At 40.4% G+C, this 14,891-nt stretch overlaps 1 protein-coding gene across 7 annotated transcripts in view; it reads left to right on the top strand.

The window, feature by feature from the left end:
- PPP2R2C (protein phosphatase 2 regulatory subunit Bgamma) overlaps nucleotides 1–14,891 on the top strand; it is a 201,242-nt gene that overhangs the window by 125,168 nt on the left and 61,183 nt on the right. Inside the window, exon 1 of one of the 7 annotated variants that reach the window (XM_061468644.1) lies at nucleotides 11,913–11,970. The exons of the other annotated variants lie outside the window; for them this stretch is intronic. Within the exon in view, the coding sequence (XP_061324628.1) occupies nucleotides 11,928–11,970 (43 nt within the window). The 5' untranslated portion in view covers nucleotides 11,913–11,927. Of the gene's footprint in view, nucleotides 1–11,912; nucleotides 11,971–14,891 lie in introns of those variants that run through there. 7 annotated transcript variants of the gene reach the window in all.

A 14,891-nucleotide genomic window follows, 5' to 3' on the forward strand; every position in this document is an offset into this window, starting at 1 on the left:
TTTGAAGTGAAGGACTATATTGAATTGAAGCTGTCATTTATTTGGGTGAGTACAGCATATGTCATGACCAAGAGCAGTTAGTTCTGTCTGCTCAAAATAAAAAGCCTTTTGTTATTTATTCACTTCAGTGCCACAGGAGCGTATGGTGCCTTATAGGTGATTAAAACGAACATGCCACCAGAATCTTATAGCTTAGACAGTGCACAGCAAGAGGTGACAAAAAAAAAAAGCAGATAAGTACAGGAAGCATGAGGGTTACAGTGGCAAAAGCTTATGAAAATGCTTTCATATACCAATAAAAGCTTTCAGTTATGCCTCACATATGTTTCCTCACTGCATGTTGCCTGTGTCTCTTGCTGGTTATTTGATTTTTTGTTTTGTTAACATATTCTGCTCTAGACTTTGGTCCTGATAATGTTTCCCTTGAAGCTCCTGGAAGGAACTCCTAGTGATTTAAACAGTGTTGGATCAATCTCAGTAAGCAGGCTGTTGGGATGTGGTAATGAAGAAGCTCACACTTCAAACTTCTTTCAAAATGAAGTGTTTTATTAGAATGAATAATGAAGCACCCTTAATTCTTGTTGTTCATGTAGTAAGTGTAATATTATGTACAAAAATAATACATGCTTTGTCATGACTCCCAAATGCAAAGTGGAAAGGTTTTCTGGTTTTCCCCTCTTAGCATCCCGTTTACCTCTAATTGTGTATCGTATGTCCAGAAAAATGTTTTCTGTAACGTTGAGGTGAGTGTTGTGAGGATATGGAATTTTTGTTTTGTTTTTAATATATCTTTCTGTCCCAGTTAGTAAGTTTTCTCATAACTACTGCTAGCTGTAAGTGCATAACCGTGTACATCTTGCTTAAATCCTATTGATCTCCTTGTCTCAGTGATATTTTGTAGTAGATTCCTAAATGCTTAGTGTAGAATATCATTAGCTTCAAGTATATATTTTTCTCATTTAGTGAGGTTTTCCTTGTCCTTTGTATCGTAACAAAATTTCAAATGATTACATTTGCACAGCTGTGGCTTTATCACGTCTTTACTGTTGTGCCTCCAGTGTTACACCTCTTGCTTGTGTCCTGTCTATTCACTTTTATCCCTCTACTGTCTCTGCCATATCCTTTCCAGCAGTAATTTCCTCTGAGTTTACATATAAAGTTTCTGTATTCTAAAGGGATCCCACCAGCTTGATGTGAATTTAGATTTTTGTTAAAAATTGAAAAGCATTTAGACTAATGCTGCAGCTTGGCAGAGCACATTCTCAGATGCATAGGGCAAACAGGATCCATGGTCATTACAAGCTGTAAAATGTGGAGAGAGGAGCAGACTTCTTCGGTTTTTGTGTCTGAGTAGCAAATAGTAGAGTCTGCCTTGTAAAGTGTACTTGTGTTTACATGTGTTTGTGTCTCTTTAAGTGAAGGAGAACCACAAAAGTGGAAGAAAACTATTTCCCTTTTTATGGAGATGCCATTATTTTCTGTTATGTAGATTTGAGGGAGATATTTCTTAACTCTTCAGATGTATGTAGCTGTGCAGACAGACAGCTCATGACAGCTGCAAAAATATCTGACTCTTCAAAAGATTTTTTAAACCCCATTTGTTTGTGTCTTTTTTGCCCCATGTAGAGATCCTTCAAAAAAAAGATCACTGACAATTTTCCTGATGGTTTATACCTAAGAAGCACCAAACAGCACAAAAACATTCAGCGTATCAAACGGAAACAGATGTTTAATAAAATGTAATGCAATTTATTCACCTGTTTATGTGAGTGCTGCGCATGTTTGAAGGGTGTAACTATTTATTAAACAGCTTGCCCATGTGTTACCAAATAGTGGATTGAATTCTAGTAAGTCTGCTTAAGTAGCTCATGAATATGACATTTTGTCTATTTACACCTTTCCAACTGGGTTAGAATGTCACAAAGATATATTTTTTAATATAAGTACCTCAATTCTTTTTGACATTATTTTCTGTAGCTCATTTTAAATGCATATCTTTCTTTTATATTATCATCATGATGGTATTAATTTGGATGTGCAAATTAGGTCTTCATGTTGTTGTCATGTCAGCATCTGGATTCAAGATGTGCTTTTTCATAAGCATCACATCCTATTGCGTTTCATCAGAGAGTCCCCCTTTCCTAATCTAATTATTCATAAGGAACCTCGGGGATTGTGCTAATGGGCATCTGAAGCTATGAAGAGTAATGAAAGTAGTTGTGTTACTGCTATGCAATTAAGTGTATATAGAATACCATTCATATAATTAAATTCAGAATTTTTAGCACTCTTTTCCTCCTTTATAGTACATTAATTATTTCTCTGAAGTTAAAAATAATACTAATGGAATAGAAGAGCTTTTTACAAGAGTTGTAGCATTTATAGTCACAAGTTGATTTTGGCTTTGATTTTTAAAGGCCTTCAGCAAAGAAGTGGCCAGTTCTATGCCATTATTTTAATGTATTTTTCATGTTTTATATTAAAAGGTGGAGGATGTTTCTGATTGAAGCAAAATTTGAACTTCTGGGAAACCAAGGGGGATGTGCTGTGTGTTTCTCATTTAATATTATGTCCATTGGTTTGATTGGGTGTAATACACATCCTGCTGCTGCTGGTAATGTGTATCGGTAGTCATTGCAATTTGTACGTTCAGCCTGACCTTTGGTCTGGGTTCAGTTTTCTGTCTTTGTTCATTTGGCCTAAGTGTTCTGATGAATGAAGATAAAGTATTTAGATCAACTAGTCAATATGCTTTCCGCTGATAATTTCATATTAATAAGTGCTGATGGTTAGTATCTTTAAGGTCTACTGACAATGTGATTGAAATCAATGGCAGTTTTGCCTCATTTAGTTCAATGGGAGCAAGAATGAGTCTTTAGCCAGCAGAAAATTATAAATACCAGTCTCTGTTCATGTGTCATTCAGTATGAGCAAGAGGTTTTATGGTGCTGTCAGGCTGAAAAAAATCCTTTCCTTTTTTTATAACAAAGCTGCATTTAGCTGAAGTAATCCCTAGGTAGCCTGTTAGAGGTGTTCTACCTTTGTTATTCCCAAATAATAGGGAATATGGCCTCTTGCTGATTCTACTTAAGTAAGTAGTTGCTAGTGCTTAAAATAGTTTCAGAGACTGCTGTGCTACTGAAATTCTGCTGCAGACATCCTGCATTAACCTAGTTATCTTGAATTTTTATGTGAAATTCAGGCTTTATTTTAATGCTGTGGAATAGACGATACATTTCTGTGTTGTGCAGTTCCTTTTTCCAGAACGCCATTGGCAGCCATGACGTTTCACAGAAATGAAGAGGCCAAGAAATCCATCTTTGGTTATAGACAACTGGTTGGGATCTCATCCTGTGTTCTGGACTGCCTTGACTGTAAAAATCCTGCTATTGTTTTAAAATTGCTCCTCTGCATAGTAGCCTATTACAAAACTGGGTGGTAATTTCATAACACAACCCTTCCTGGATATCCTCTTAGTTTCCCCCCAGGTACCTACCAGGAGAAATAAGAATGTTTGAATGAGAGTTTAATAGGGCCAGGTCCTGTCTGACCGAATGACAGAATGTTGGAGGGGGACTCACAGCTCCTCCAGTCACCACTATAAAACCAAAAGGAGATAAGGAAGAGGGGGAAAGTGCACAGAAACCCTACTCTCTTGGCTAGATTTCCAGGTTGCTTAGGACTTTAAAGGTCAAACCCAACACCTTAGATTCATACCTCTTTAATTACTAGAAGACAATGTTTAGAGCTTGAGAATAGCATGCTCTTGTCGCTACTCAGCAAGCATTGGCACTCTACATTAGTTCATGCTTTAAAATACTCTTAAAATGCAGCACTGTATTGGTAGGTCATTAACTCCCTTTAAAAGGCAAATAAGTTTTGCCTCCAAGAGAAAAAGTTATAGTCATCTTACTGTCTGTGCAAAATACTCGGGGTGCTTGGTCACATCAGTGATCTGCAAAGTCGGGTTAACACTGCCATTTTGTACTGCACTTAAAGATGCTGGTGCAATGACTGGCAAATTTCCTAGCCATTTTCTGCAGCTGATCACTGCTGTTCCCATTTGCTCTTGAATAAACCTCAGCATTACTTCCCCATCCCTTCTAAGCATATTCTCTAAGACAGGTCTGAAAAATCTCTAGATAAGAAAAAACCTTCAATCCATTCAAACAGCCTTTTTATTTGGTTGATGTTTATTTTTTCCTTTTACAGCGGTAAAGTTTCTATTTTATCTTTACATTTTTCTCTGTTAACTTATATTTTTTCACTTTAGTTTGGTTTCCTTTGATCACAGGGTAAAATCCTTAGTCCTCTGCACTAGTGTATCGAATAGGAACCAGCTGGCATAACATTCTTATTGGCTGTTGGTTGCTTCCTACCCTCCCTATTGCTTTTGTATAGTGTTTTTCTGTGTGAAGATAATGAAAATAATTGTTTAGAACAATTTAGAGCAATAAAAGATTGATTTTGAGTTCCTGCCTAGTGTGTGCATCTCTTTAATTATCCAAGTAATCCTGATCAATGAACCATATTTCTGAATATTCGCCTAAAAACTTAAAGAAAGCCTCTTCTTGAACCTTGCACGTGGTTAGTTGTTGCTTTCTTAGGCTCAACTTATAATAATATTCTTTTGTTCCTGCATTTCATATGCAAATTATTATTTTAATGAACCTTAAGTTTAATTTTGTGCAAATCAGATATGGGGGTGGCGGGGAGCTGCCTGTTTTCCATTGTCAAATCAGTTTCTGTCTTTCCTTTTAAAGCAAATTTCCACACACAAGTTCAAATCTCTCAGATAAAGAATATGCTCATTTTCAAAGATTATAATTGATTTTTGTCCCTGTTTTTAATACTTTGCACTGTAAATGACATCCCAGTGGAGAATAGTCATCATACAGATGTTTGAAAGCTCCTTCCTGCCGAGTATGGTAATTGAAGCCTATAAAGTGTCATCAGACTGCACGTTGATTCTAATTAGTACAAGGCAGTTCCTCTTAGCTTTTTATAGTTTTACTGGCCTCTTTCCTTCATTATTTTACCAGCTGGCTAGTAAATCTTGTTAGTTACTCAAAAAAACAGATGAAAAGCCTGGGATTTTTCTGGGTGGTTTATAGTGGCTTGTTTTCCTTTGCCAAATATACAATTTTTTTTGTATGGTTTGATGCTGAATTTCTGAAGCTACTAGTGTACTTTTAGCTCAGACTGGCCAGGCACTATGACATCTTTTGAAAGGCTTTTAATCTCCCATCTTCAGGAGAAACATTAGAGCAACAATCATTTTTCTCCTCTTAATAGGGCCTTTATGATAATGACTCTCATATGTCTATTTTCTGAAAAAGGAACTTTTTTAGTGACTGCTTGATGGTTGGATTTTATAGCAGACGGTTTCCCAGGGTATTCTTGGAACAATCAACAGTGGGATGTAAGTGGGCAGATAAGAGTTTTTCTATTGAAAGGAGCTCAAAAAAATCTGTGCAAAATCACTGAGAAAAGAAGCTTTGTTGCCTGTTTCAGCTTCCATGTGTGAGTATACTTGGGTACAGGTTAAATTCTGAGGTCTTACTGGGGGTGGATTGTGCCTTCAGAAATATACCTCCTTCTGATAGCCTAAAGTAGTGTCCTTGTATTTCCTCATGTCTTTCTGCAAGCTATTTTGCCTTAAATAATCTGGGAGCTCCCTCATAGAGAGACAGAGGTTGAAGAATTTGCAGGCCCTGGCTGCTTTCTTCAGGCCTGTTTTCTAAGCATGGAAGACTGAAATAACAGCTTGCTCCCCCCAGAGTCTGAGGCAGGACCCATGATGATAATTTTGTTTTTTAAGGTGAAATTTGTATTTCTCCCTTACGTGTGGTGAACACCTTGTCTGAGTAATCAGGTAGCATATGCAACATTTCTCATGATTCATTGCTTACACAATTTTTTGTTGATTCCAATTGAAGGATGCTCCAGTTATGTGAAAGTCCACATTCTGCTTGGAAATTGAGCAGGTTGAAGAACACCTATGTGAGCAATAATTTGTTTGTATTCTAAGGCAGCAGACTAAGATTTAGCAGGTTGATTTGATCCTCTGAATGCCAGCATCGCAAGGAAGCAATTTTGTTTCTAGTCGTCTTTATTCTTTACTGTGAAGCAAAATGATAATGATATATCTGCCTTCCTTCATATCTAGCTCTTAGTGTTTGGCAAGAAAACAATATGCAACAGCTATGATCTGGAGAAGGCCTGTAGTGTAAACAATTAAAGTAGAAAGGACCATTTCAGTTGGAATGGATTTACAGCAATCATCTAGTCCAACTGCCTGACCACTTTAGGGCTGACCAAAAGTTACAGCATGATATTAAGGGCATTGTCCAGGTGCCTCTTCAACACTGACAGGCTTGGGGTATTGACCACCTCTCTAGGAAGCCTGTTCCAGTGCTTGACCACCCTCTTGCTAAAGAAGTGCTTCCTGAAGTCCTGTCTGAATCTTCTCTGGCACAGCTTTGAACCATTCCCATGAGTCCTGTCACTGGATACCAGGGAGAAGAGGTCAGCACCTCCCTCTCCACTTCCCTCCTCAGGAAGCTGTAGAGAGCAAGGATGTTGCCACTCAGCCTCCTTTTCTCCAAACAAGACAGACTCAAGAGTCCTTAGCTGCTCCTTATAGGACATCACTTCCAGCCCTTTCACCACTCTTGCTGCCATCCTCTGGATGCATTCAAGTGCCTGAACATCCTCCTTAAATTGTGGCACCCAGAACTGCACACAGTGCTCAAGGTGAGGCCACACAAATGCTGGATGCAGCAGGAAAACTACCGCTTTTGACTGTCTGGTTACACTGTGTCTGATGCACCCCAGGATGTGGTTTGTCCTCTTGGCTGTCAGAGCACACCGCTGACTCCTGTTGAGCCTACTGTCAACCAGCATCCCTAGATCCCTTTCTGCAGGGCTGCTCTCCAGCCACTCCTCTCCCAGCTGATATGTGTGCCTGGCATTGCTCCATCCTAGGTGCACAATTTGGCATTCTGACTTATTAAATTTCATCCCATTAATCATAGCCGAATGCTCTGTCTAGGCTCTCTGTAAGGCCAGTTACAGAACTCCTCTTTACTTTTCTCAGTGGAAAGTGTACTTAGTAGTTACAGTATACTTATACTTGAAGGAGGTGATCCTGCCCCTCTGCTCTGCTCTCGTGAGACGTCACCTGGAGTATTGTGTATAGTTCTGGTGTGCTCAACATAAAAAGGACATGGAACTGTTGGAACAAGTCCAGAGGAGGGCCACGAGGATGATCAGGGGACTGGAGCACCTCCTGTATGAAGACAGGCTGAGGAAGTTGGGGCTGTTCAGCCTGGAGAAGAGAAGGCTGCGTGGAGACCTCATAGCAGCCTTCCAGGATCTGAAGGGGGCCTATAGGGATGCTGGGGAGGGACTCTTCATTAGGGACTGTAGTGACAGGACAAGGGGTAATGGGTTAAAACTTAAACAGGGGAAGTTTAGATTGGATATAAGGAAGAAATTCTTTACTGTGAGGGTGGTGAGGCACTGGAATGGGTTGCCCAGAGAGGTTGTGAATGCTCCATCACTGGCAGTGTTCAAGGCCAGGTTGGACGAGGCCTTGGGTGACATGGTTTAGTGTGAGGTGTCTCTGCCCACGGTAGGGGGCTTGGAAGTGGATGATCATAAGGTCCTTTCCAACCCTAACTGTTCTATGATTATTATGATATTGCTTCACAATGGACCCTTCATTTAGTTCAAAGCATGTTTAGAAGCAAGATTCTTTCTCAAATAAATTAGCTGCTAATGTATAGGAGGCTACTAAACACAACACAGCATGTATTTGGTCTGAGTTGGTATTCCTAGCAAAGTACAGTGATGTGTTGCTTTCTGAAGTAAAAAGTTTATTTATTATTTTGCTAATAAATACCACATCACTTAGGGACAGCAGTGTGAAATAAAGATACTGTTGTAGAGAGCCAGCTTCTTCCAGGGTTAAGGAATGGGGCCAGGGTCTGCATTGATCCCCTTCCCTGCAGTGTGAGATCTGATGGCAAGTGCAAACCAGTGCAGGCCTGGGGAAGGTGATGACTCTCTACTCAACCAGCCTTTGGCAAATTTTCCAGCACGTACTCTGTGGTACCAGCTTACGTAAAACAACTCCTTTATCATGGTCCTTTGAACAACTAACCACTGTTTCTCTACTGTTTTGCCCTGGAGAAACCTGTCAACACCTTTTCTCCTCATTCTGTATTTAATGGATATGTCAACATTGCTTAATGGAGGATGGTGAAAAGGTATGTTTTGTAGTTAGCTCTGTGCGTGGCTGTGTGTCCTGACAGCAGCAATGTCTTGGGCACAGCATCCCACTAACATTATATTGCCTGCGATGCCAATTCACTAGCTTAGATATTCCTCTGCAGTGCTCTTCTGCAGTGCATAAATATACCCTCATGCAGAGAAAAATTTAGGAGCATCACAACTAAATATCCATATTTTTTAATTATAGTGGGATTAAAATAGACTTGAGGCTTCAGTTGGCCTCATGCCTCAGAACTGCTGTATTGCAGCAAAGGGTGCTCAGCTTTGAGAGCACCGCAGTGATTACTGCAGACTGAATTTTAACAACTGGCCATGAGCACAAGGCACAGCTTCAAGGATATTGGGGGTTTGAAAGCTTTGAAGTTCTGTCAAGGGCTTAGATGTCTAAATGTTATCTGTGTGGGCTGCAAATTAGGAGCTCTCAAACTACATGGCTCCAGGAGGCATGGCCCTGGGGAGGGTGCCTGCAGATTTTAGAACCATCACCATATGCTTTGAAGCCCCCCCTGATCTGGGGAGACTTCTTAGAAAATTCCTCTAGGTCTATCTGTGTAGGAGACAGAAATCTGATCTGCTGATGTTTGCTTTTCCAGACTATTTTGGTTTTAACTTTTCAGCTTTAGTGGTACGCTGGCAGAAGCTGTATTTTGCATTTAACCTTTTGATGAAGAAGGGATGATCATGCTAAGCGTTAAAACACGATAGACATGAATCTTTGAAGTCCATGATCCCCTGTTGTGAAAGCAGTGGGAACGGTCTGAGCTCCCACTTACAATATTGTGTTATTAGACTGGAAAGAACTTTGAGGGCTGTTTTACGTAACTGCTGGGTTACCTGCATGCTGCTGCATTCCTGAGTAGGAAATACATCTGAATCTGCCTGACCATCAAGCAGTTGCTGGTTTAGACATTGTCCATGGCATTTCTAATATATGCTGATCTAGTCCTGTTATGTAATTGGTGTCCTTTGGGAATGTCACAAAACAGGCATGTTTATTTCCTGAGGCTATTAGCAGAGTTTGAGCTTTCTTTATCAGACACAGACTGGGAAAAGGTGCATTGATTTTCAGCGTCTTCTGTTCTTGAAGTAATATTTCTCTCTTAAAATTAATAATTGTAGATATATGATGCATTTAAATTTGAGGACAAATTTACCATTGGGTTTTGCACACTCCAGCTATGTAGAATTCAAATCTTTCAAGGCCGGGAGTTCCTGACATGGTAGGGTGATTTAGCATGCTCTTCATTTTAAGCACATGAGTAATCCCATCTTTCCTCACATATATTTAGTTGAATACATATGAAGAATTTGGCCTTTTGTGAAAGGACTCTTTTGAGCTTTTAGACCAATATTAGTTGTGTAAGTCACCACTAAATTTTTGTATTATGTTATTTCCAGACATAGGAAACCTTAAAGCAGTAGGGTTGATATTGAAGCTGATATAGAACAGTTATGCTGTTCATTTGTAGATCAGTTTAGGAGCAACCTTGGTGTTACGTCAGTAGCAGCAACCCACGTTAACAGTAAAAAAAAGTCTGATTTGTTTTGGATCATTACATAAACTTGCTGAAGAGACCCTGATACAAGCAAGAACTGAGTGCATGATCTTTGAGCTTAGCTTTAGTTTACACAGTTAAGCCAGCAATACTACCTGGATAATGCTGAGAGGTCACAATCACTCCTTTCAAAGGATGCTTAGAATAGATCTAATATATTATGATGTGCGTGATCTTCATCAAAGAAGTATTAGGCACTCCCAGAAGTCCCACATTTATATGATCCTGTGACAGACCTAGAGGCAAATTCAGAGTTGTCAGCTGAGTTGCTTTGGAGCCTGCCAAGCAAACAGATGCTAATGTTAGATGAGTGTCTACGCAGCTTGGCACTGAGCTCCCATGACAGCAAACAAGCCCTGTGTGTGACCTTAGCTTGCTGGTCCACTGCTGGGAGTCTCAGAGGCGATGTCCAGTGATGTGCAAGTTAGAGCTCTATGTTGCTCACAGTATTTGGATATAGTTTATTCATGTATCCTGTAGTCAAAATGCCTGATGAGTAGATTTAAGCACTGCCATCTTGTGCATTAAGCACTGCCCATTTGTGCATTAAGACTGAGAAAAGTAAATCTGGTTTTCCTTCTGCTGGTTCTACAGACTCCAGAGCCCTTTGTACTCTGGAAAACACCAACCTCTGCCAGTTATAGCAGAAAACTCTACTATAATTTGGCATAGCACAGTGTGTTACTGGTCTGCATGCACCACCGATTCCTATGAATCGCAGTCTCTAAGTATATCTGCCTGAGTAAACGGAACGTGTGGGAGCGCTGCAACCAGCTGGCATGGAGGGGTCTGTGTTGCCTATGAGGGTGGCATTCCACTGCTTCCAAAGCATCATGGCTGTGTGCATGTTACCTTTTGGGGAGTGTCCCTGGCTTGTGATAAAACTCTGAGCCATGCCAGAGAGGTGTTTGAGGGAGAGCACTTTATCACAGCCAAAAGCCTGTCAAAGGTCCACTCACAGTAGTTTAACAGCATGAATCATTGCACTGCAAAGCCCCAAAATGTCCTGGAGGTCTCCATCATTTACTAGCACAGATGTGGCTGTTGTCTCTGCTTTCTTGTCCTCACTCTGCATATAAAGGCTCTGGCTGTAGTCCACCTCCTAGCTCCAGCCCTTCATGATGTTTGTTTAAGATTACATCCCCCAGCTTCACCCAAAAGCTTGCTCACTGGGGCTTTTCCTTCCTTGGTGAACGCCACTGTGAGGCTTTGTTTGTTAGAGCTCCATCAGTATATTCATTTAGCAACACGCATACTCATTTGAACTGAATACAGGGACATTTAAGTCTCTAGACAAGTGATTAAGAGCTTTATTAAATAGAAATGTTTTGCTGAGCTCCAGCGTGGGTTATCTGTCCCTCAGTATGTGTATAATCAAAACTGCTTCTCTGATCTTGGATAAAAACTCTAGAGGATCTGTTTCATTTTTTTCTTCCTTTGTGTAAAATGGGAATGCTAACATTTCCTTACCGACTTCCTTGGGTTGCTGGGGGGTTTAATGCTGCCTGGAAAGTGCTTTGAACATGAGAACTGCTGTGACGGAATTACTGAGAGCTTTGCTTCTGGAATTTAATTGCTCGGTTAAGGGGGGGAAAGTAGTTCAGTACCAGCTGGCAGTGAAATTCTATTGAAGTTTGTATGTAATACATGGGAAATAATTCTCAATCTGGTTATTCAGGATTGTATTTTAAATTTTGGATGATTTTTCATTACTCTTTGATACATTTTAAATTAATAATTTTCGTTGAAAAATGTTAATATGGGTGAGATTTCTTTTGTTCTTATTTTATAACAGGCTCTTAGCAAAACTTGATGTGTGCTTATTGTAGATCATTGCAGTTATTATGCACAAGCATAATCACTTCTGACAGTGAAAGTGAAATGAGTATATTTTAATAAGCTGTGCACTTTCCATTTTTGGCATTTATGTGCTCCAAAAGGAGGGTGAGGTTCAAGGTCTCGCCGTGCTCTCAATAAAACCCGGTTGCCTAGCATTTTTAACACTTGGCAGCACCATTCCTAATCTGTCTTTTGCTGGCAGCCAGGCTGTGCTGCTCCTCGGTGGGAGGGAACATGGAGCTGAGCAGAAGCTCCCAGCTCAGGCAGGCTTCCTTCTGTGAGTACCAGTTTAAACCCAGCTCTGGAAATTGTAAATACATAATTTGATGCCCATGGCGATGTTTTCCTTTTTGCCCCTCAGTGTTGGTTGGTAACAGGAGCGGACTGGCACATTTCCTAATTGCACTAATGTTTAGGAAGTGGAATGTTTCAAGCCCATTGCTGAAACATCATTTTAGATGACTGTAATCTGACAGCAGACTCAGAAAGAAAGGAAGGAAGGAAGAAAGATCCAGCTGCATTTTTTTCCTCAGGAATCTCAGAAGAATCAATTACTAGCATGTGTTACACAGTATAAGCTGTGAAGGAGCTTTTAGGGGCTGTGAAGTTTATAAGCTTTCTGTTCATCTCTTTATGCTAGAACAAAGATTGATCTGCAGTGTTTTCTTAGTTTTAAGTGTTGCTTGTAAGAATAACTATGAGCAGTGTTACCAACGTCTTAGACTTACTGAAGGTGAAAGGCTTTCTCATGAGTTTTCCAATTTATCCAGGTTGAACAGGATGGAGGGGTTAGTGATTCCTCGGCTTAGCAGCTTTGGACATCCTGGGTAACTGAGGTACTTGCTGGAAGTGGGGCTTGAGTCAGCCCCTGTGGTGCCTGTTAGTACACGGGAGGACCGCCAGTCTCACAGCACTGAGAGATGCAGTTTGCAGGTGATGCAGTTTGACTATTTGGGAGCCCCTAAATAGGTATTAAAAAGGATTTTAGCAAGCTTTCTATCAGTCCACTGAGTATTTCAGATGATGAAGGCAGAAAGCAGTGCACTTGATGACATCAGCCAGGAGAATAATGTTAATTAGGCATTCTGCAAAACTAAGGACTGAAGCTTTGTAACTTCTGACTGATAGAAGCAGGTCACCTTGAACATGAAAAAACCTGAAGTGCATGTAAATTGTAGCCAAAATTTTGAGAAATGTGTCCTAATTTTCAGCTCCACCACATCTCACAAATGTTCCTTGACCTTCTTTACTAATGAAGCGGTGGGAAACGTTCCATTTAACTGAGTGGGTAGGAGGTCAAGACTCTTTGGCCTCTTTTCCTGGTGGCCTTGTACTGTGCAGGAGGGAGATGGGGGCCAGAACCTTTGAGCTTTTAAATTAGGAAGAAGTGGGATGGGGGTTGGAAAAGAGGGGGAGAGAGAGGAATCACTTTATGGCAAGCTGAATCTCAGTGACTGGTATTCAGTATGAAGTGTTGTTTTTAGCACAGAACCCAGATAATCTATTTTACATATTTGTCCTGTAGGCAGAAAATTATTTTCACACTGACTGTGCTCCAATAGTTGGGTGTCATTTCCTGATTTTCTAATTTGAGAAATAGAGCTAGAAATTAGCATGTGATTAAAAAGCTGTTGGAAAAATTTCCTAAGCTCTTAAAATAAATGCATGCAAAAAATGTTGGAGGAAAAACCCCAGCTCTACTAAAGCGTGAAGACAGAAACAGTGAGTGATAGTGGTCATAGGTGCTCATAGAAGGGGTGCAAATTTTGGCTTTGGTTTTTAGATTCTCTTTCAAGTAAATTCTCTCTGAGTGAGCACTTGAACCTACATTCAAATATTCTGAATGGGAAGGTGCTTTCCTTGTCCCTGAGGACATAGGGATGCATGGACCTGTGAAACATGGTGTTGGCCTCCTGATGCTGATGCAGGCCACTGAGGTATGTACATGTGGCATTTCTAAACCCTGAAATTTGGAGATTTAAGATGGAAAAAGGGAAAGATTTGCCCAGTGCTTGCCAGGATTTTATTATTTTATTTTTCTTTACTATTATTTACTACCATCCCCAGCTGAAGTGTTCTTGTTTCAAGTAGCCTTTCAAGAGCTTTTCAGCATTTGACCCTGTGGTTTTGGATTTCACATCGGGAAGCGATTGTTATACTCAATAAGAAATGTTGTATTTAGCCTCCTTGTTCTTCCCTGACGGTATTAAATGGGGCTGTTTGGATTTTGCTTCCAGTATATTTGTCCTTGCTAGCAGTGACACCAGGCACAGGGTCAATTAGGAAAACAGCTACATGAAGTGCAGTGGACGCACATCTCTGGATTTCATGCTGTTATTGATCGATCACCTTGTTTCACTGATTGCTGAAGCACTTACACTATTAGCATCTATATCCAAAGTTTACTTTGGCCAAAATCAGATTCCTGTTGTGTTTTGCCCTGCCATACATCTAATGAGGAGCAAACACAGCATTTTGCAGCACAAACTCCATCAGGTTTTAAAGTAACAATAAATGAGGAAAAAAGCATAGTCAAAGATCTGCCAGGGGCACAAGGGCAGGTAGATCCTTCATTTCAGACTACTTCCTCATCTTCTGCTGTGGCTTTTCCTTGTGCTTTTCCATGCTTTATTAAGCTCTCGTGTGCGCATATACTCCTCATGTACACTCTTTTGCACCCTTTCTGATGCTCTTGCTCTTCTTAACATGTTCACATGCCCTCTCTTTCTCTCTCCCTCTCATGTCTACTTGCATTCTCATTTTCTCTCATCTGTCCTTCCTATATAGCTACCCAGCTGTGATGGGTTATTTTGGTGACTTGGAGAGGTGATCAGGTAGTTTGTGTATAAGTCAGCAAAATGTCTTGTCTGCCAGTAGAGTGGAGTTGGCTTTCTGATGCATTGGCTTTCAGTATTAAGTTTCTGACCCAGCCAAGGTGGACAGGGTGGTGTGTGAGATTTTGTGTTGTGGTTGCTTGAATTTTGAAGGGTGGTTTCTAGTGTTCTGCAATCCCTGGATCCAGCATGGTGAATAGGACTGTTGTGAACCAGTTACAGAGTCTGTTGCGTCAAGTAGGGTTTTTTTTCTGTTGTTAAAGAGTCTCTGCCATCTGTGTAGAAAAGGATTTTTCTGACCTTCATACCTTTGAGGTTTGCATACCTTGTTTCTAGCTGCTCGATGAAACCTTTGAAACTTCAG

The sequence above is a fragment of the Pezoporus flaviventris genome, unplaced genomic scaffold, assembly GCF_033815535.1.
Source record: "Pezoporus flaviventris isolate CSIRO_AGI_PZ_B2104156 unplaced genomic scaffold, CSIRO_AGI_Pfla_v1 ptg000002l, whole genome shotgun sequence".
Lineage (NCBI taxonomy): Eukaryota > Metazoa > Chordata > Aves > Psittaciformes > Psittacidae > Pezoporus > Pezoporus flaviventris.